This window comes from Paroedura picta, chromosome 1, assembly GCF_049243985.1.
Source record: "Paroedura picta isolate Pp20150507F chromosome 1, Ppicta_v3.0, whole genome shotgun sequence".
Classification (NCBI taxonomy): Eukaryota; Metazoa; Chordata; class Lepidosauria; order Squamata; family Gekkonidae; genus Paroedura; species Paroedura picta.
The window spans coordinates 175,744,570-175,767,153 of record NC_135369.1 but is presented as its reverse complement, the minus strand read 5'-3'; the positions used below and the strand labels follow the sequence as shown (position 1 = coordinate 175,767,153).

At 47.3% G+C, this 22,584-nt stretch overlaps 1 protein-coding gene across 2 annotated transcripts in view; it reads left to right on the top strand.

Moving 5' to 3' along the window:
• The window catches only part of FGF18 (fibroblast growth factor 18), a 145,551-nt gene that overhangs the window by 121,119 nt on the left and 1,848 nt on the right, over nt 1-22,584 (top strand). For both annotated transcript variants that reach the window (XM_077312868.1, XM_077312858.1), the window contains one exon: nt 2,447-2,553. In XM_077312868.1, the coding sequence (XP_077168983.1) occupies nt 2,447-2,553 (107 nt within the window). The remainder of the gene's footprint in view (nt 1-2,446; nt 2,554-22,584) is intronic.

Sequence of the window (22,584 nt, the reverse complement as noted above, 5' to 3'; positions counted from 1 at the left end):
CCACAAAAAACCTCAAAAACAGGCGGCCGTGCAAAAAGCTGAGCTACCAGTTTGTGGGCCCCTTTAAGGTAACCCAAGTGCTGAACGAGGTCACCGTACGGGTGGAACTCCCAAAAACCTACCGCAAGGTTCACCCGGTTTTTCATGTCAGCCTGCTCAAAAAGGCTCCCCCACCTGATAAGTGGCACCCCCAGTCCCGTCCACCTCCCCCCGTCATGGTGGGGGAGGAAACGCACTACGAATTATCCGACATTGTCGATTCTCGCTTTTTCCGCAAGCAACTGCAGTACTTGGTTTCTTGGAAGGGCTTCCCTGACTCTGACAATGAATGGGTGGACGCGGAGGACGTCGCCGCCCCGATTCTCCTCCGCAAATTCCACTCCCGCTTCCCCGATAAACCGGGCCCTACCCCCGTAGCTGCAGGGGCTTGAAGGGGGGGGAGGCCTTAAGGGGGGGCGAGTGTCATGACCCCCCTGGTTCATGCCATCCTGTTCCCGAATATTCTTGCATATTTTACTTTCTCAGGCCTCTTCTCACCCAAGGCCATAAAGCAATAAACCTGTCCTCTGAGATGTTCCCTCCCTTCCTGTTCCCAGCGGGCGAGGAGGCCCAACAACTGTATCAATCTCACTGTAAGTGTCCTTGCGGAGACAGCCAAATCTCAACAATGTGCCATCTCCCCGATAAGGCACCTGGCCATCTGGTAGCCTGAGAACAGGACCCCTTTTTGTCTCTCTACCCACTCTCCCGCCGAATCTCCTGAGCACCCCTCCCTTATTTGGCGTACCCTATATCTACCCCACCCGTTTCACTTGTACTTTGTTATTATCAAGATCTTTGCTTAGGAAGATCTTGGCCTGCTTTAGCTTTCTGTGGACTTTGCCTAATAAAGCTCTGCTTTGGAATTTGCAACCGACTGTTGGATTCTTGATGCGCTTTCATTTGGGACTCCACAGGCTGGGCTCAGCCTGATTCCTGACACAGGGCCTGTTTTTTTTTTAAAGGAAGCCATCATGGGGCCTAGTTGCTGCTTCCTCCACTGCAGCCCACCCGCTGCAGTGGTGGGTGCCTTGCCAACACCTCAGACCAAGGCCGAACTCTGTATAGGAAACAGCCTCCTCGTCCTCCCCACTCTGCTGCTCAGGGGCAGGGAGATGTGGGGGGAACATGATGTCACTTCCCTGAATATTTCCATAGCAGTTCCCTCCAGTTATCCCCAGGCTGCAGGTATAGGTGTTTCCCCATCACTCTGTAAGACATTTGGGGTCCCAGTAGGGAGAAAAAGTGACGTATAAATGAAATAAAGAAATAGACCTTCCTTTTAATGACATCGATCTGAGAGTGATGGTAGCTCACGAGACATTGTGTGTGCAAGCAGTTGATTATTTCCTGGTGGAATGAGCTCCCGGACGAGCTGCCAGCCCTGTCGGGACTCTCTGAGTTCCGCAAGGCCTGCAAAACAGAGCTCTTCCGCCAGGTGTTTGGTTGAGGCTGGGTGGGAGCCCTGGGGCATTTGATCTGGTCACCCCACCCCCCAGCTCCTATTGCAGTGCTGGACTGTGTTGGGGGCCTGTTTCCATCTCCCAGCCAGTACATATTTCATCGATATTAAGATCGATGACCGGAATATGGGGAACTGATCTTTAAAGATATTAAGTATACCGCCATTTTGTACTTGTATTTTGTTGTTATTGTTGTTGTTAGGTGCAAAGTCGTGTCCGACCCCATGGACAATGATCCTCCAGGCCTTCCTGTCCTTTACCATTCCCCGGAGTCCATTTAAGCTCGCACCGACTGCTTCAGTGGCTCCATCCAGCCACCTCATTCTCTGTCGTCCCCTTCTTCTTTTGTCCTCGATCGCTCCCAGTATTACTTGTATTTATATCTGCTTAAATTGTTTTATTGGGATACTTTTAATGGAGATTGACTTTGTCTTGTTTTTGTGAGCCACCACGAGCCAGTTTCTGGGAGCAGTGGTATAGAAATACAGTGATAAATAAAATGAATAAATAAAATTTCCCACGAATGACAGCTTCCCTGTCTCGTCTCCCTGATATGGAGAGTATAAAGGTAAAGGTAAAGGTATCCCCTGTGCAAGCACCGAGTCATGTCTGACCCTTGGGGTGACGCCCTCCAGCGTTTTCATGGCAGACTCAATACGGGGTGGTTTGCCAGTGCCTTCCCCAGTCATTACTGTTTACCCCCCCAGCAAGCTGGGTACTCATTTTACCGACCTCGGAAGGATGGAAGGCTGAGTCGACCTTGAGCCGGCTGCTGGGATTGAACTCCCAGCCTCATGGGCAGAGCTTCAGACTGCATGTCTGCTGCCTTACCACTCTGCGCCACAAGAGGCTCTTATGGAGAGTATATAGGAGGGCATCTCCTTGATTCATTAACTCTGTGACTCGACGAGTAAATGCCTGCTTTTTTCTTCTTCCTTTACAAGCCCAGCTTCTAGTGGAAACAGATACCTTTGGCAGTCAAGTGCGGATCAAAGGGAAAGAGACAGACTTTTACCTTTGCATGAACAGGAAAGGCAAGCTGGTAGGGAAGGTAAGTGTTTTCTATTAATTCATTTGTAATATGAGCGTTACCTTTAGCAGTGACTGCGAACCTCGTAATGATGTGTTCTGAACTTTGCCTGTCAACCCCAAATGAAAAGCAGGTCTCGAGGAATGTGGAATTCTTGAAGCATTCGGGCCTTTCGTTGAAAAGAGAAGAAAAGTAAAGAAAAAGAAACCCCCTTAACCCATAAAATTAAGTACTGCGGCTAACCACTGGGTTTTTTATTACTGATTTCTTTGGGTACACGCAGGTTTCCATTTTACAGTCGCATAAATTGATAAAAGATGTGTGCATCTCTCCAAAACAACGGAATGCTTGCCTTACATGATATAAATCTCTTTTTACCTTGGTGGCTTAAATATATATATATATATATATATATATATATATATATATATATATATATATATATATATATATATATATATATATATATATATATATATATATATATATATATATATATATATATATTTTTTTGGGGGGGGGCGCTCAGAAAACTTTTTAAGGAGTTTGGCAGTGCATTTAAACACAGGAGTAAAATTATAGCGCTATAAAGCTAGTGCTGAAAACGAAACCTCTTCTTAGGTATGGGCAAGGTATTTCTAGCATTACAGGAATATTTTATGACCTCGGATCCCCTCCCTCCTAATGGCACTGTCTCCCTAGCAAGAACATCCTTGAGGGTCTCCGATTCAATTGGGATTCAATTGGGTGTTTGTGTAACTCTTGCCATTCCCCTCCCCCTTCCCCCCTCCTTCCCTGCCGGTGTAAGCCCAGAGTTTGACACAATATGGAAAAGAGCACCTCTCCAGAGGTTATAAGTACAAAGTCAATAGTCTGAAATATTATACAATATTATACAGTGTTTTGTAAGGGATTACATAAATGTATAAAGGCATTGAAATTCCGACATGTTTTATGTTTACTATTTTAATGCCGCAAGGGCCAACCAAAGCAGTCTCTAGATTTGTGTCGTTTTCGATTAATATTTTCATCAGTGGCTGTGCCCTCCTGTTCTTAGTTTCAAAATTTAAAGTTTCCCAATATAAATCTGTATTTCCTTCTATATTCAATTGCAAACCAGTATTAATTGTGGCAAATCTTCAAAAGCCAGCTTGGTATAGTGGTTAGGAGTGTGGACTTCTAATCTGGCGCTCCCCCACATGCAGCCAGCTAGATGACCATGGCCTCGCCACAGCACTGATAAAGTTGTTCTGACCGAGCAGTGATATATTGAACAGCTCAATATCATAAACATTCCTATGGAGGCCGGGGAAATGATGAACTTGGATTATGTTACAGAATATGTGTAGAAGTGATGCATTATGAGCATGCTAAGTGTTATATCAACTGGGGGGGGGGTGGCGGTGGCGTTTGCTTAGGGTTGCCTAGTGAGCTGATAGCAGTGGTGAAGCTTGAGCTGGGCTTGATGCTGAGTCGATTATCCTCTTGGTGTAGTGGCGAGCCAGCGTGGCATAGTGGTTAAGTGTGGCTGGGTGACCTTGGGCTCGCCACAGCACTGATAAAGCTGTTCTGACCGAGCAGTGATATCAGGGCTCTCTCAGCCTCACCTCCCTCACAGAGTGTCTGTTGTGGGGAGAGGAAAGGGAAGGCGACTGTAAGCCGCTTTGAGGCTCCTTCGGGTAGAGAAAAGCGGCATATAAGAACCAACTCTTCTTCTTCTTCAGTAATATCAGGGCTCTCTCAGCCTCACCCACCTCACAGGGGGTCTGTTGTGGGGAGAGGAAAGGGAAGACGAACGTAAGGCACTTTGAGACTTCGGGTAGAGAAAAGCGACATATAAAAGCCAACTCTTCTTCTAACAGTATAAATTGGCCTTTGGCTCCCAGGTACGGGGAAGCTTGCCTCTGGATAGGTTCTCTTTTCCTTGTTGTACTTTCACGTAGAGAAAGTCCTTATCTCGAGAGCGTGACACAGGTAGGAATGTGTTCACTGGCACCTATAAAAAGGGCCCCGTGCAGGTTGGGACGTGGAACTTGACACACTGATGCCGCCATCCTAGCGGAGGGCGAAAATGGCTGGCAGAGGCAGTAATAAGTGAACTGACTTTTGAGCCAACCATGGCACTGCAGAATCGAAAGCCACACTCCCAAATAGAAACCAGGTGCCAGCGCTGGCTTCATTGGGATTGTTATTTAGTTCTGAGAAGGCAGCTGTTTGAGACGGGCCTCGCTGTATTGAATCCTATCCCTCCTCTCCGTGCCAGCTGGCCTAATTGTGGCTTTTAAAGATGATATATACAAGCAGGGATCACCAGCTGCGAACGGATTGCATGTGCGTTATTTTATCTCTTGTTGATTTATGTAAAGATTCACAGAGCGGTGATAACTTTAGGGGGGGGAAATTACGCTCTGAGTGGAAAGAGTGGGTAATTGGGCCGCACGGGTTGTGAGAACGAATCACCGTAGCTGATGTCTCTGCAGGATTTGATCGTAGGACTCTTGGAGGCAGCTCTCCCCCCCCCCCAAAAAAAAGTGCTAAGGATCGAAGGATCCCCTTGTAGACCAAAAGGTTCTGCGGCATGGGAGGTTGCAGGGAAGAGGAGAACTTGCCCCCTGGCTTCTTGCATGGACGGATACCGTTTTCCACATGAAGAAAGGAGGGCGATAATCTGATTTTTGGACCTTCTTCTTCATAATAGCTGCCCCCATGCCATGTAGTATTTTATTCATAAGATAAGAAGAGTTGGTGTTTATACCCCACTTTTCACTACCGCATGATGTAGTAGTTAAGAGCCACAGCTTCTAATCTTGTGAGCTGGGTTTGATTCCCTACTTCTCCACAGGCAGCCATCTGGGTGATCTTGGGTTAGTCACAGCCCTGATAGGGCTGTTCTCACAGAGCAGTCCTGTCAGAATTCTCTCTCTGTAAGGCAGCTCAGTATCATGAACATTCCTATGGAGGCTGGGGAAATGATGAACTTAGGTTATGTTACAGAATATGTGTAGAAGTGATGCATTATGAGCATGCTAAGTGCTGTATCAACTGGGGGGGGGTGGCGGCGGCATTTGCTTAGGGTTGCCTAGTGAGCTGATAGCAGTGGGGAAGTTTGAGCTGGGCTTGATGCTGAATCGATTACCCTCTTAGTGTATTGGCGAGCAAGCATGGCATAGTGGTTAAGACTGGCGGTTTCTAATCTCGCGAGCCGGGTTTGATTCCCCACTCTCTCACATGCAGCCAGCTGGGTGACCTCGGGCTCGTCACAGCACTGCGAAAGCTGTTCTGACCTAGCAGTGATATAAGGTTTTTCTGAGCCTCACCCCCCTCACAGGGTGTCTGTTGTGGGAAGAGGAAAGAGAAGGCAATTATAAGCCGCTTTGAGACCCCTTCGGGCAGTGAAAAGCGGAATATAAGACCAACTCTTCATCTTCTTCTTCGCTGTGCTGTGCTGTGCTATACCAGCTCTTGGATCTGTTGCTAGTGCCATTTCCTTATCATCAGTACTAGAGAAAGGCAAATGTAGTTTTCTGTAAAAAAAACAAAAAAAAACAACCATTTTGTTGTTGGTATGGGCTTGCCATAGCTCTGGACACTTATTTTCGCAAAACACACTTCTGAGGCAGGACATCAGGCGATGACGGGCATGTCCTCATGCGGCTCTAGTGAGGCGGCCAGTGCGGGGCCTCCTCCTCCTCCTCCTCTTTGTCGGCGATGTCAGTGGGCTTGTAGGTGTGCTTGTGATGGCGGACTCACTGCCACTGCCTCCTCTTCCTTGGTGGGCTCCGCAGCCATGGCTGCCTCATCCCCGCAGTGGCCGCCATGGCGTGGTCTCTGCCGCCAGTGGCCCCTCTTCGTTAGTGGCCATGGTGGCCGAGTCGTGGATGGCTGCATGGCTGCCTCTCCAGTGGCAACCCCTCAGACAGGCCCTGCTTGCTGCTGCGGGCGGCTGCTATGACCTGCCACTGCACTCAGTTGGGCAGAGCGGATGAGTGGCACAGAGGCGCTGGCGAGCAGGTGGCATGGAGGACGTGGGCCAATCAGGGTGTGGTGCTGGCCGCACCCTGATTGGCCCTATTCCAACTCGGACACCCCGGACTCTCTCCACCCTCCGGCTGGTTTTGTAAATATTAAGAGAAACCATGAGTAAGATATGCAAGCAATCTTCCATGAAGGTTCAAAGGGGTGGCAGGTTACAGTGGATGAGCGATAGGGTTGTGAGTGTCCTACATTGTGTGGGGGGTTGGACTAGATGACACAAGAGGTCCCTCCCAACTCTATGATTCCATGATTCTAATCCTAAGTAGACAGTCGAGCATATGACTGACGTTCTCTTCCATGCTTAAAACTGGAAATTAAGAGATGAAGTTGTACACTGTGCACATGATTCCCGGTACACTTTAATGCCAAATCACACAAGCAGCCACTGGTACAGATATTTATATACTTACTTCATTTCTACCCCTGCTTCTCTCCCTAATGGAAGAGGTTACTCCTTTTCCCTCTTAGATGGGCCTTTAGCTGTCCCGCGATGCAGAGAGAAAGACCCGAGATGTCTGAAATGGAAAGAATAGCAGATTTTTGTTCAAATCCTCTGTGGGGGAAATCCTTTAATTTCAATAATTAAACCCAAGCCCAGCAAGCCGTTTTAACTTTTTAATACCAGTAGAAGGTTCTGATTTCTTCAATGTGAGGGGTTTTCCCCCATTAAAAAGGGTGTCAAACTATAAAACGGTGAGCTTCCACAAGATATATTCGTTCCTTGTAAATATCACATCTGAATCCTATCTTACCCCTCCCTTTCCCTATCCAGTTGTTGGCAACGTCCAAAAGTAAAAAAATTTGGCCCCAGCCAGAGGGATTCTGTGTGAACATTCTGTTTTGGAAGGAAAGTATTTCAATCCAGACGCTTTGCCCATATTAACAGTTTCTAAAGGGGGGGAGGGGAAGGAACTAATATTAGCGATACCGAAGGTTATGGTTTTAATTAGTATCATAGTTTCAGCTTTTTTTTTTTTTGTGGCCATAGTTTGAGTCATTGCGTGATTTTTTTTTAATATGCGAAAAACTCACTGATCCCTAGATGCAAGTTTGTGCCTGGCTTATGATACAAATATTTAAATCCACCTTGGGAGGGAAAGAAACTCATAAAGCTCTTTTTTTCTCTCCCCCACCCCCTTTTTTTGCAGTCACCCCAGAGTGTTCATTTGCTAATAATGGAACTATGGGCTGCATTCCCCCTTCCCCATTCCCCCTCCCTCCACCTCATTTCCTATCAACTTACTCTGCTCAACCTTTCCTACTACCAGCACCCGCCATCTGGCTCCTTTTTCCTCCACAAACATCTTGGGATTCGTCCCCAGTCGCCACCCAGGTTTCGGCTTTCAATCTCCGTTGCTCGTCATCATCTGCAGACGCGACCGCAAAGGAGAGCAGGTTGTTGGGAGTTCTCCCGTTTTTGGGATGTCTTGAAAGGCCGTTTCAGAAACCGGGTGCGCTGTCTGCCTCGGAGCGAGAGAGGAGCCAGATGAAATAAGCCGGGGTCGCGTGGCACTTCTCAAGCAGCCGCATTGTCCCAAAGAAAAAAATGAACACGAGAATCTGTTTAATGTTTGTTTTTTTCCGCCCCAAAGAGGACACAAAGCAGCTTACAAAATCATTCTCTCCTCCTTTATTTTATGCTCCCTCCAGCAGCTCAGTTTGGCAGATCAGGTTGAGGGTGAGTGTCTTAAGGTCACCCAGCAAGCTTGTGCTGCAAATATTGGATTCAAGCTGGGGTCTCCCATGGCCTAGTCACACACTCTAAATCAGGGGTACTCAAACTGTGGCATTCGATGGCAGGGGCTCATGGGAATTGTAGTCCATGGACATCTGGAGGGCCGCAGTGTGACTACCCGTGCTCTAACCCATCCTTCATCAACTTTTTAACCATTGAGGAAGACCTGAGAAGACCTGAAACATTCTTCAGACTTCAGGAAACCCCAGAAGTTGAGCAATCACGCAGAATATGATTTTAGCAATATTGGATGACAGTTCTCTTAGAAGAGCATTTATTTTGGCTCGGCTAAATATCTTTCCCTCCAGAGTATCCAGAGGCCGCCTTTTGGACATTCCCTTTGCAGAAAGGTTGTGTCCTCATGGCTGTGGTGTACCTGACACTTTATATCACCTATTGATGGAGTGCCCTAGATTTCTCCACTTGCAAAAATCACTAGCTAAATACTGGAGAAAACTGAAATCTACTAGTGTAGACGAGAAGGACACAATGCATAAAATCCTAGGTCAAAGTGATCCGGAGATTATCCGAGAAGTAGACAAGGTATTGTTAACAAAACAGGGCAAATTGCTCATATCTGAACCCTGTACTGGCTAAGAGTGGACCTCTATGAGCCCACCGTGGACCACGCATTGCGGTATGGCTACCTTGCAACATTCATGTGTTGTTGGAGGATTGTGCATGGCGCTTAGTTGTGCTGTTTTGGCTGTACCGTTTAATCTTTTTAAAAACCATTCTGTATTCTGTATTTGAAGCCTCTTTCTCTTTGCCTTCGTCAGGGCTCATTTGCACACCCACCAGCTCGACTGCATCAAGATTTTCATTCTCAGGAATCTGGAATGTAATCTCTCCAGCGCGGCCCCCCCCTCTCCCCCCTCTTCTTTTGGGTTCATTATTGTTTGTCACTTCGCAGCTCGATTTGGCTCTATTATGAAAAGGATTCTAAATCTGTTTATTGTCTGTTTGTGTTCCATGCGTACACACAGCTGGTCGACATTATGGAAGAATGTAGGCCAATCAGCCAACTTCAGCAAAGAGAGCCAGGGTAGACCAGGCTATTAGTTTTAAACATGGGCGGGCGACTCGAGGTCAAGGTTATATTTCATCCAACTGGTGTTGTTTCGCTTATTTACTGCAGAAGACTTTTATCCGGCTTTCCCTCCCATTCTGGGGACTTAAAGCAGCTTACAAAAGGCAAGGAACGTAAAAACACTGTGTGCTAAAGCATGGACATCCCCGCGGGACCCTTCCCTGATACAACTTTGGGCAGGTAATGAGCCACCTGCTTGTCCCAAACTTGTGACGGTGCCCCTGGCCTGGTGCACACAGAGCACTGGAGGCTGAGAAGGAAGGACCAAGCAGCCTTTGGCTCATTCTAAAGGTTTGCTTGAAAAGCAGGACCCAGGTTTTAATTTACCTGCAAAAAGGGAGAGAGAAACGCCCAGTCCTCCAGGCCTTGTTCTGCTGGCACCAGTGCTCCCGGTTTCCTTGTGCCGCTAACCATGCCCAAATTTCAATTAAAAACGCCAATCTCCCTTGCAGTATGAAGAGCAAGACGTTTGCTGCTTCGTTGATTCAATAAAAGTTCCTTTGCTTGCAAAGGATTGAGCCTTCCTACATCGCTGTAGGACTCGGCCACCGTTGGTTAGTCCCGTGGAAACTATGATGGGGGTGTGTGTGTTTGTGTGTTTGTGAACTGCTATCGAGTTGCTTCTGTCTTAAGGCAACCTTGTAAATTAATGACCTCCCTGATGTCCTATTGTTAACAGCCTTGTTCAGGTGTTGCAAACTGGGGCTTCCTCCCCTGAGTCAATCCATCTCATGTTGGGTGTTCCTCATGGCCTCCTGCCTTCAACTTTTCCTAGTCTTTTCCAATGACTCTTATCCTCTAATACAGGGGTAGTCAAACTGCGGCCCTCCAGATGTCCATGGACTACAATTCCCAGGAGGCCCCTGCCAGCGAATGCTGGCAGGGGGCTCCTGGGAATTGTAGTCCATGGACATCTGGAGGGCCGCAGTTTGACCACCCCTGCTCTCATACCTTGCCCAATGCGTGATAGCCTCAGCTGAGTCATTTTAGCTTATAGGAAGACGCAAGGCTTGATTTGATCCAGAACCCTTATGGTTCTAGTCTCCTACAACAGGGGTAGTCAACCTGTGGTCCTCCAGACGTTCATGGGAATTGGACATGTGGAGGACCACAGGTTGACTACCCCTGTCCTACAAGCATGCCCAGAAGGAAAGCAGGAAAGCAGTTCTCACACCCTGATGTAGTAACATACAATGCATTATTGGGGTTTTTTTGGTGAGTCTAGGCTGGAATGCATAATAATTCAATGATTCAATGTCTTCCGGCCATAGTCGGCAAAGCCACGTGGTTTATTTGTGGGTCCGTGGCCTTTTCGAAACCAAGCCTCAGTAACTTAGTTCTTCCAGCAGAGCTCCGGACGTTGACTGCAGTAAATGCAACCGTAGTCCTAAGTTGTAGGCTCTAGAGGCCAAGTGGACTCCCAGTAAGCAAATCCTATCGTGGCTCGAAGGAAGGGGTGATACTTTATTCAGATCCCAGTAGCTCTCTGAAAGATGTGGCATCAGAGGGTTCAGCTAGCCCAGTGGAGGTAAGAGTGGACTGATGAGGGAGCAGAATTATCCATCATGGATCCAGGGATCCATCCCTAAAACCCAAGATGTTGGAGCATCCTCTAAAGAACCATTCAGCCTTAAGATCCCAGGGGCACTTTAGCCTTCTTTGCTTGAGACAGAAGAATGCCTTCATTGAAAACATGGAATGCCAGAGGAGAGCCAATAAATGGCTCTCATAGGCCCTCACTGAAGGGAGGGAGGCTTGGTTCAAATTTCAGACCTTGCACCTGCTCAGCAAGGGCTCCAAGAATGGTCGGAGCAAGTTGTCTGTTTCGGAGCTGTCCGTGGTCCTGCAGATTGCCCTTGCAATCCTTGTCCTGCGACTGACTTTCTTCTGTTCCTTTCATCTTCCCTTTGCTGACCCTTGCTTTTGTTCATCTATAGTTAATCACTACCCTAGTGGCTCCACTTGGTAACTCTAGTCTACCCTTAGTGAACTGCAATAGGTTTGGCTGAGGGGGAGTCACTGGTTCAAATTCACCCACCGAGTGGCACTGAAGAGGGGGGGTTTGAATCGAGATCTCCCATGTCCAAGTCCCACCTGCGACACTGACAGTAGCAACAAGATTCATGCACTGTTCCTTAATAATTCACATTCTGCCTGTAGGGCTTCTTTGTCTGGATAACTTCTTTTAAGAGAGCCAGCTTGGTGTAGTGGTTAGGAGAGTGGACTTCTAGTCTGGCGAATTGGGTTTGATTCCCCGCTCCTCCCCCACATGCAGCCAGCTGGGTGACCTTGGGCTCGCCACAGCACTGATAAAGCTGTTCTGACCTAGCAGTAATATCAGGGCTCTCTCAGCCTCACCCACCTCACAGAGTGTTTATTGTGGGGAGAGGAAAGTGAAGGCGAATGTAAACCACTTTGAGACTCCTTCTGATAGAGAAAAGCAGCGTATAAAAACCAACTTCTTCTTCTTCTTCTTCTTCTTCTTCTTCTTCTTCTTCTTCTTCTTCTTCTTCTTCTTCTTCTTCTTCTTCTTCTTCTTCTTCTTCTTCTTCTTCTTCTTCTTCTTCTTCTTCTTCTTCTTCTTCTTCTTCTTCTTCTTCCCAATATATTTAAAGTTACCAGGGACTTACTACAGTAATGCCAGATGGTGAGGATCTCTGTCATTTTGGTTTGAGTCCAATACCATCGGCTTATAGCCCCCTAAGTCTTGTCACTCTTTAAGGTGCCACTGGTCTCAGATCTAGCTGTTCCACCATAGACCAACACAGCTAACCTCTGCAATTATGCCTGGCCACAACACTCCATTCTTTGCATGTGCCTTTGAACAGACGGGCCATTTTGCATTTCTTCACACAGAAAGCACCTCATCCTTGGGTAGAGTTGCCAGCCTCCGGTGGCACCTGGATATCTTCTGCTATTACAATTGAGAGAAAAATAGCTGCGGTGGAGGGTGGCCTCTATGGCATTATACCCTGCTGAGGTCTCCATACCCCACCTTCCCCAGGCTCTACTGCCAAAATCTCCAAATATTTCTGAACCCAGAGTGGGCAATCCTATCCTTGGGGCACTTTGTCCGTCTGTGATTCATGCCTGTAGTATTCCCCCCCCCAGTTACCACATTACCAAATATTAAAGGCACTGAAGATTAAAATAACAATAAGGTTCCCATATAAGTCTTTTTTGGGTTTTTTTTTTGTGTGTGGGGGGGAGTTTCTCCCAAGAACAGAAATTTATAAGCTTTAGTCACTGGAAAGCAGTAGGTCTGGCAGATATATGCTGATGGATTAATCAGCTGAGAAGGACGGGCACAGTGAGAGCATTGACACAGGAAACAATGAACCGTTAAAATGTCACAATGTTGTTGTTGTTAGTTGTGAAGTTGTGTCCGACCCATCGCGACCCCATGGACAATGATCCTCCAGGCCTTCCTGTCCTCTACCATTCCCCGTTTAAGTTTAAGTTTGCACCAACTGCTTCAGTGACTCTATCCAGCCACCTCATTCTCTGTCGCCCCCTTCTTCTTTTGCCCCCGATCGCTCCCAGCATTAGGCTCTTCTCCAGCATTAGGCTCTTCCTTCTCCTTTTTATTTCAGTGCAGTTACTCCCCTTTCTGCCTTGTCATCTCCTATGGAGGGCCATGAAATGTCTCAGAATCCTTACTTGAGAATCCTTACTTGGGTCTCATCAGAGCTTGGAACCCAAGCAGAATCGATACTTGGATGAGAGACCACAAAGGAAGATTTTGTGGAGTCAGGCACCTCCACTCGCCTCTTGCCTTGAAAACCCCATGGGGGGTGGGTGGGCGGCCATCATAAGTTCCTTGCAACTGGACAACTCACTGTCGATCCCTATTAACCCAAACTAGCCAGCATTGGCAGAGTTCAGAAGTTAAGCAGGGCTGGCCACAATCAGGACTTGAGTGAGTGGCCCCCAAGGGAAAAAGGATCTGCTATGCTGAGGAAAGCACTGGGTTAACCCCCTCTGCTCATGGTTTGCCTTGAGTTGGTTATGACTCAGCCCATGTTACCTTTATCGTAAAGTGGATATGTTTCGAAAGGTGCCTTCGAATGTGCATTGGGATGTGGATATGTTCCCCCTCTTCCATCATTTTCAGGGGGATGTTTGTTACGATGCCCGCCCAAAATGGCAGAGCCTGCGTTTCAACTCCCAGGGTTTTCGGTAAAGGGTATATTTTGGGGATTGGCACTGGAGCGTGCGTTCCCTAACAACAGCCATGCCAAAGTTTCAGCATCCCGGTGCCATTTTCCCGACTCTTGCACAACAACTGGAGGATTTGGCTGTCAATTTTTGTTTTCCCAACAAAGAAAGTCAGTCTAAGAATATTGGACGTCAGAAGGCTAAGGATAAATTCTTTCAACCGGGGGAGCCACAAAACTTGTGTCAAACATTGATCCCGTCAAATTTCTTTGGCATCCTCGAAAGGAACATTGTAGTCACTGGCCTTTGTAAGGAGATGGAGATACTGGATTTGACACTCACGGAGGGGTTGTTGTTGAGAGTTCTGCGTGGCATTCGGCCGTCGACTGCCGGAGGAATCTGCTCCGTTCCTAGCAGGCATTTTGTCTGTTCGTTGAACTGGATTTTGGTATTTCATAAATGGAAAGTATTAATGTGTGTAAACACCGGCCTTTCTGTTGTGGTCGAATTCCAATTTGGTCGAACTGCCAGGTAGATAATTTTTAAATGTTAGAAAATGTCAACTTGACGTGCAGTCGAACGAAAAATGTAAATATTTAAGGTCTCCGCTAAGCTGTTTTATATTATCTTCAGTTCACGCTGCTTTCCAAGCGCTCAGATTTGCCGATAGAGACTGGTAGGGTTGCAGAGGGTAGGAACTGCGCTTGTTCGGTTGAGCCGTGAGCCAAATTCTCCTCTCCTCTCCTCCCCAAATCTCGTATTTCTTTTCTTTCGGTGGAAGGTGCTTCCAGCGATTTTCACCGGGAGCTTTGCTTACGGGCAAAGATGGTTCCGTACATAAGCAAACGCTGACCTCATGCATCAGATCAGCGATACATCTAGAGCAGCACTCAATTTCCTGCTATGGCCAAACAGGTTCCCCAGAAGGGTCCCCAAGCAGGTGTGCAGAGGACAAAAGCCCACCCTGTTTTGGTCCTCCCCTGCCCCCAGCAACTGGTATGTAGTAGGCCATACATTGAACGTGAGTCAGCAGTGCGACTCAGTGGCTAAAAAGGCAAATGGGATTTTGAACTGTATCACACAGAGTATCGTGTCCAGATCACGGGAGGTGATGGTACCGCTTTACTCTGCTCTGATTCGGCCTCACTTGGAGTACTGTGTTCAGTTTTGGGCCCCCCAGTTGAAGAGGGATGTTGACAAACTGGAGCGTGTCCAGAGGAGGGCAACAAAGATGGTGAGGGGTTTGGAGACCAAGACTTATGAAGAAAGGTTGGGGGAGCTTGATCTGTTTAGCCTGGAGAGGAGATGACTTAGAGGGGATCTGGTAACCATCTTCAAGTATTTAAAAGGCTGCCATATGGAGGATGGAGCAGAGTTGTTCTCTCTTGCCCGAGAGGGACAGACCAGAACGAATGGGATGAAATTAATTCAAAAGAAATTCCATCTAAACATCCAGAAGAAGTTCCTGACAGAGCGGTTTCTCAGTGGAACAGGCTTCCTCGGGAGGTGGTGGGTTCTCCATCTTTGGAAATTTTTAAACAGAGGCTGGATAGCTATCTGACAGAGAGGCTGATTCTGCGAAGGCTCAAGGGGGTGGCAGGTTACAGGGGAGGAGCGATAAGGTTGTGAGTGTCCTGCATAGTGCAGGGGGTTGGATTAGAGGGAACTGTCCTTTCTTTGCCCTCATCTGGGTTCTGACCTTAATTGATGCTTTAAGAATTGTTTAGAGACTGAAAGAGCAACAGTTCAGTCCACGAGCACTAAGACTTTGCACCCTGCTGTGCCGTATCCTAAATAGCTCATGGCATGAGCAGCAGATGGCCATTTGATTTATTAATCCCAGGTCCTTCTCCCCGCTTGGCACTCCAAACTGTTCACATTGTTCTCCTCACCTCTGTTTTATCCTCCCAACAACCCAGTGGGGTAGGCTTGGTGGAGAGTGTGTAGTTAGTCCAATGTCTCTCAACTGAGCATTCATTGCAGAGCGAGGAGAAGATGAACCTGGGCTTGCTTGGTGTCGTGGTTAAGAGCGGCGGCTTCTGATCTGTCAAGCTGGGTTTGATTCTCCGCTCCTCCGCATGCAGCCAGCTGGGTGATCTTGGGTTCATCACAGTCCTGATAGTTCTGTTCTCTCAGCCCCACTTCCCTCACAGGGTGTCTGTTGTTGGGAGAAGAAGGGAAGACAATTGTCTCTTTGAGAGTCCTTCAAGCAGTGAAAAGCAGGTTATAAAAACTATTAAAATAAGTCCAAACAGAGAATGTGATATTAAGACCTGTGGAGGCATTAGTCCTATCTCAGCTTTAATCCAGGTTCCTATGTCTGCAACTCGCCCTGCTTGGCAATTAACACCCCCCCCCCTGCACTGCTGCTACCCTCTTTCTACCTATATGTAATGGTTGACGAAATTTCGTTTCACTATTTCTGAAGAAGTGTGCCTGCCCATGAAAGCTCGTATTTTAAATAAAACTTTGTGGGTCTTAAAAGTGACCCTGGACCCAAACTTTGTTCAGCTGCTTCAGACCAACACAGCTCCCCACCTGAATCTGCCATTGCAAGCCTCTGTCTGTAGCAACCGTGGTCTCCCTTGGTGGTCTCTCATCTGAATACTCACCATGGCTGATTCTGCACTTACTTTGTTTATTCCGTTGTGGATCCTGCTGAATTCAGATCGATTTGAACTTGGGTCTTCCTCTATTCCCACCCCCATTGAAACAGAAAGTGTTCTGCACTTGATTGGGGAAGCTCAGAGTGGGGAGGGGAGGCAAGCGCATCAGGAGCCTCTTTCTTTTCTTGAACGGGCTAGGGGGGGAGAGGAATTGGAGACAGCAGAGGAAGGGGAATAAATCCAATAGGAAAATATCTGCTGAGAGAAGTTACGGCTTTCCCTTTAAAGCAGTGGTTCTCAACCTGTCTGTGGGGTCATCTGGTTGGTGGCTGCAGTGGCAGCAGCAAGCAGCAGTGGGTGGCAGCAGTGGTAGCAGGTGTTGGCAGGTGGCGGCAGCGGAGGTGGTGGAGATGTGGCAGCAGCCGGCAACGGAGGAGCCATGGCACTGGCCGCCTCCACACTGCCTCGATAGTTCTGCTCCTGTGTGCCCACTCCTTTGTGCCTGCGCGTGAGAGAGGGTCCCGACCCGCAGGTTGAGAACCACGGGTTTACAGAATCACTGTTTGTGTTGAAGGCTTTCCTCCAAGGGCGTTTTTGCTTCCCTCTGAAGCAGCAAAAAAATGGAAGGGTTTAGCTACATTCATGGCAAACTGGGTGGCAACTTTCAAAGTGGATCCTTCCTCCACTCCTGCCCCCTGTATCTAACAAAGTGTGCAGGCACATGGAAGCTTCTCCCTTGAATAACATTTTCAAGCTTCCATTGGGCTCAGTGTTCCTTTGACCTAGCTTGTTCTGCCGTATGGCTCTCTGTTGAAGGATGCAGTGTCGTTGTAAGTACCTTTGCCTGGACCTTCAGCGGTGCCTACTGTCAAGTTAGCGTGGGCAGGGTTGCGGGTCTTAAAGACAAAAGTGGATTGACCTTACAAAAGCTTCCAGAAGTGACTGTGGACAAAGCTGGAGGATGGGCCTTTGTTCATCAAGTCAACATGAGTCAGAAATGACTTAGAATCATAGAGTTGGAAGGGACCTCCTGGGTCATCTAGTCCCACCCCCTGCACCATGCAGGACACCCACAACCCTATCGCTCATCCCCTGTAACCTGCCACCTCCTTGAGCCTTCACAGAACCAGCCTCTCCGTCAGATGGCTATCCAGCCTCTGCTTACAATTTTCCAGAGATGGAGAACCCATCTTGACGGGACCTCACAAAACAACTAACAAGGGCCACGCTCTGACTCTGGCGCTATGGGCCCTGCAAATCCTTAAACCGTCCCTGATTCCAGAAGATCTCCAGCCTGGAGTCCGGCAGCCCTAATTGTGATGTAATATCCCAGGATTCCTCGGGAAGCCCATTCAGCTGCTGCAGCGCTGCTCTGACGTCTCCGTCGAGCTTTCTGTCAGGACTCCTGACGGTGCTTCTCAGAGGAATCGCCCGGTCCAGAGGAGGCCCGCATTGCTGGAGGAAGAATTCGCATGGTGACTAACGCTTGGCCTCTTCTCCAGCGCTCGCAAGGGCCTGGCTCGTGGCTCTGTGAAGCAGCTGGAGATGCATGGGGCCACGGGAGAATCCCTACGCTCACAGCTTCAGGATTCCTTGGCCTGGAATCAACGCAGCTGAGGACCGAAGAATCTTCGGGCCGTTCTGTGCAATGGCTTCGTTCGGCAAAAAAAAAGAAAAAAAAAGAACGTGGCTTCAGCTCAGCCATCTTTCTCGACAACCCCGCCCCTCCCTGCCATCTGCCAAGAGGTCTGATAGATTTACGAGCTGATATTATAAGGCCTCCCCCCCCCTCCAAGTCCTTTCGACTAACACATTAGATACGATGAGCTCCAGATATTATTTGGTGCACGCAGAAGACGATCGGCTGACGAAACACAGAGGCGGCCTTTTGCACGCGGAAAGTTTGTTGCGCTGAGGGGCAGGTGGGAAAATGTTCTTCCTCTTACGCAGCAAGAAGAGACAGCGCTGTGGTAGGGAAGCCCCCCTAGCGTAAAGCCTCCTGCAAGGGTATGAAGGCTGGCCCCAGCTGGTGTTTCCCATCACCGCAGGATTCTCTGGGGATGGATGCCGGCCTCCAGGTGGGACCTGGCATTCCCCTGAAATTGTAACTCCCACACAACCCAAGCAATCTGTGGAGAGGCTTCTTTCTGCAGATCAGCAGTTTGTCAGGCTGTAGGAGTGCGCAGTTCAAATCGGCCCTCCCCACACAGCCCAACAAGTAGCCTCAGCTGATTCTGGGGAGAGAAGCCTCTTTGTGGGATCAGCTGTGCTGGCCTATTTAGGGGAGTGATTCCAACTGGCCTTCCTCGCACAGCCCAAGTAATCCGTTGTTCGTTGGGCCAAGGCATTTAAATGGATCTAGGTCCCTTTAAATGCCTCCAACCCAAAAGGTTCAGCTTTCCAATATCTTGCCAATCCAAATAACAGTATCGCCTTTGTATTCCGGTGTATCAGCATATACTGATTTTTTTTGTTGTTGTGCGCCAAATCTACCCAAATTTGAACCCCCCCTTTTTTTTTTTTGCATGTCCCTACTGGAGAACCTACTTATGGGAGGTGAGCAAAGCCACAAGTAGACAAAATTGGACTGAAAAACAGGAGCTGAAGAGGAGCCTGAGCAGATTGGGGTGGGGGGGGGAGAGAAGGTTAACTATAATGGCAGCAAATGTTTCAGCAGATTTTCCTTCTATCAGCTCAACCAATGTTTACTACCAGAGAAATAATTAACCAGATGCTCTGCTCAAAGAATCCAATACTGCTTTGTAGCCTTTTTTGGAAGACGCCACTGTTCTGGGCAGAATCTGCACTTTCTTTATTCCATTGTCAATCCTGTTGAATTCAGATCGATTTGAACTCGGGTCTTCTTCTCCCCCCCTCCCCATTGAAACAGAATTGTCTTCTGCACATGGTTAGGGTAGTTCAGAAGGGGGGGAGAGGAGCCAGGCAGGGAGCCTCTTTCTTTTCTTGGAGGAGAGGGGGAGAGGATCGAAGAAGGCAGAGGAGGGAGGAGAAATCCAGGACCGACAGAAGTTGAGAGAAATTAGGGGCTTCTCCTTTAAGGCAAGTTTGTCACATGACCAGGTGTGGCCTATCAGAGGTTCTCTACCACGGAACTTGGTTTCCCAATCCGGATATTGAGCATTAAAAGCACTCTAAGATATCGCACAATAAAAGTGGGGTCACTCCGGATCAATCCTCCTTGCTGCAGAAGGAAAATTTAAATCGCCCAAAATCAAAACAGAAATCGCATTCTGTGTAGAGGGCAGGGACTGAATCGCCCTGGGATTGGAATAAAAGCTCCGTGGCTAGCACACCCTGGAAACACTTTCAACTCCCTTGGCTTCATACTGAACCTGGACCCTCATGCACAGGTGTCCCCACATTTGTTGTACCAATTGTGTTGCGTCCCTCCAGGCTTATCACCTTCTTCCTTGGCACTAGTTTTTATCAAGAAAGGCAGGGCTGTGTTCTCTGTTGGTGGAGCGTAAGGCTGCTCCACTGAAACGAGATCTGCCTGTGTGACGGTGCTACTTCCTTGGGCCGACAACCATTGGTTTCATTTTCCTGCAGTTAAAGCGGTCAGATGTAGAGCTTTTATTTTATGGGCCAAACTTCTGGAAACTGTTGGGTCGGCGGCTGCTTTGTTGAGTTTCTTCACGTCTCCTGCCGTACTCTCCAGCCTGAGAACAGGAAAAACGTGGTAGAACTACGCTGAAATGGTGAACAAGAGTGCAAAGTGTATGGATCTAATAGAAACTGATCTTTCCCCATTATTAAACAAGCATTTTATTTTATTAGTGATGCTGTGCACATTGTAACCATGTGACTTTCAGGGGCGTGGCAGGGAGGCGTGCCCAGCTGGCATTAGTTCCAGGGTTCCTCAAAGCCTGACGAGTATTTCAGGAGTTAATCCATGGTCTAAAGCAGGGGTAGTCAACCTGTGGTCCTCCAGATGTTCATGGACTACGATTCCCATGAGCCCCTGCCAGCGTTCGCTGGCAGGGGCTCATGGGAATTGTAGTCCATGAACATCTGGAGGACCACAGGTTGACTACCCCTGGTCTACAGGTTAAAAAGGGCTAATCTAGATTTATTTATTCATAATATTTATTTATTGTATTTATATACCACCCTCCCCTTGCAGCTCTGGAGGGTTTACAGAGATTTAAATAATGCACACACAAAGTAACACTAACCTGTCGGCATAACGAATCCACCGCAGGCATAAAGAGATCAAAATTCACATCCGTATAGTCAACTGAGAGCACCCGGCTTGACTCACTTCATGATAAAATTCAAAGGCAGCTGCTGCAAGTCTAACCGAATCATCCGAATATTATGCTTACATCTTAAAGTCACAGTAGGCCGATTATAACCATAATATTTCAAGTTAAGACGTTAAACCTAGTTTTTCATGCAACCCTGAGGGATACCGGGAGCCCAAAGTATGAATCCAGGAAGTTTCCCATTGCTGTAAAAGTTTGGATATTTCAAATTGATTATAGGGATATCTGAATAATTTCTGTGTTACAAAACGCCTAAAATCCATAGGCCTGTCCCTCTTGGAAACAAAATTCTACTCCTATAATCTGACATACATGCACATAATTGTCAGGTAGTCATACCCACATACAAGGGCAGATAAAGGCATACACTATACCAGATGAATCACAATCTGGAAAATGGGTTAAATTGAGCTTGGTTTCGAAGTAAGGCAGGTTTAAAAATAATTCTGTAAATAAATTCTAAACAGAGGAGTAGAGTTGGTGGTTTTCTCCCCTGGCTACAGATTTTGGCTAGGTAGGTAGAAAAATGTGGCCAGGAAGTTGTGTTTTTGCAGAATTGTGGCATTGGAAGGAACCTCCAGAGTCATCTACTCCAACCCCCTGCACAATGCAGGAAACTCACAACTACCTACCCACTAACAGTGACTCAAATGTAATGCCCAAATGATCCCCCCCCCTCCGCCTCCCAAAACCCCTGGAATCCCAGGTCAGTCTGGCCTGGAGGAAATTTACCTCCCGACCCCAAAGCGGTGATCAGCATTTCCATGGGCATGCAAGAAAGGGCCACAAGAGCCAGGCCCTGACACAACCCTTCTTGCCCACCCACCCATAACCTGCCTAAGTTCACAGAATTGGCATTTCCGTCAGATGGCTGTCTAGCCTTTCTTAAAAACTTCCCACCTGAGGAAGCCTGTTCCACTGAGGAAACGCTCTGTCACGAACTTCTTCCAAATGTTTAGCCGAAAATTCTTTTGAATTTTCCTCACGTAGTACTGTTGTCAGTATCATGAAAACAGATTTACAGGAGCGCTTGTATACATTTTTATTTTCTTCCCTGCTCTCGTGTTTGATAACCAATTTTGGCCAGTCAGCAAAGAACAAAAACTATTATTTCGCAGAACTGTGTATAATAGTATACTTTGCACTAAAAAAAAAAAAGTGTTTTCCCCATGTAGTTGTTTCCTCACGTTGTACTGTTACCAGCATCGTTAGAACGGCTTTACAGGAGCCGCTGTATACATTTTTTCGGTCTTCCCTGCTCTCATGCTTGAGAGCTACGTTAACAAACAGCACTGGATTTTCAAAAGTGATGCCCAGCTAGACAAACTGCAAATTTTGAAAATTAACTCAGCAACATGGTTCAAGCAATTTAAATATGACCACTGTAGATCCTCTTACCTAATTAAGATTACTAACCACACACTCAGAGCAGCTTTGACATCACTCCGGTTTGAAACGATGCCCACAGAGGTTTTAGCTGGCCGTTTTAACTGTACGCCAAAAAAACAGCGTTTTTGTATCTGTGGTGCACAAGCTCTGGGGGATTTACCCCATTATATATTTGACTGCTTACTTTACACTCAACCCAGGGCCAAATACCTCAATGAGATTTTAAGGGGCTCCTACCTGCCCTCTGTTGCTGAAAAGACAATCTATCTTTTATCTGACCAGGTTGATAAAATAACATATAAAACTGCTTTTTTTGCTTTGGCTGCAAGGAAAATAAGGGCCAACATTGTTAAGGCAAGCTCTTAATACTCTTGCACTTTGTACTCATGTATGCTGCTTCAGTTCTTTGGTCTTAAATGTTATATTTTTATACAGTTCTTTTATTCTATTTTACTGTTTATAAATTTGTATTTTATATTTTGTAAAGGCCTATGGCTATATACAAATAAATGTATCACTATCCTAGATAAGTTGAATACTCACTGATTTTATGACAACATACAATTACCCCCTTATGCCTGGGGTTTCCCGGATTTGTGAAACCCTAAATTGAAGCTGTAGAATTTTGGATCTGCACAGCGGCCAGCCAGTCTGTTAGATATAAGAACAGTTATTCAGTGTTGGTGTTCGGTTAGACAGCTTGGTATAGTGGTTAGGAGTGCGGACTTCTAATCTGGAGAGCCAGGTTTGATT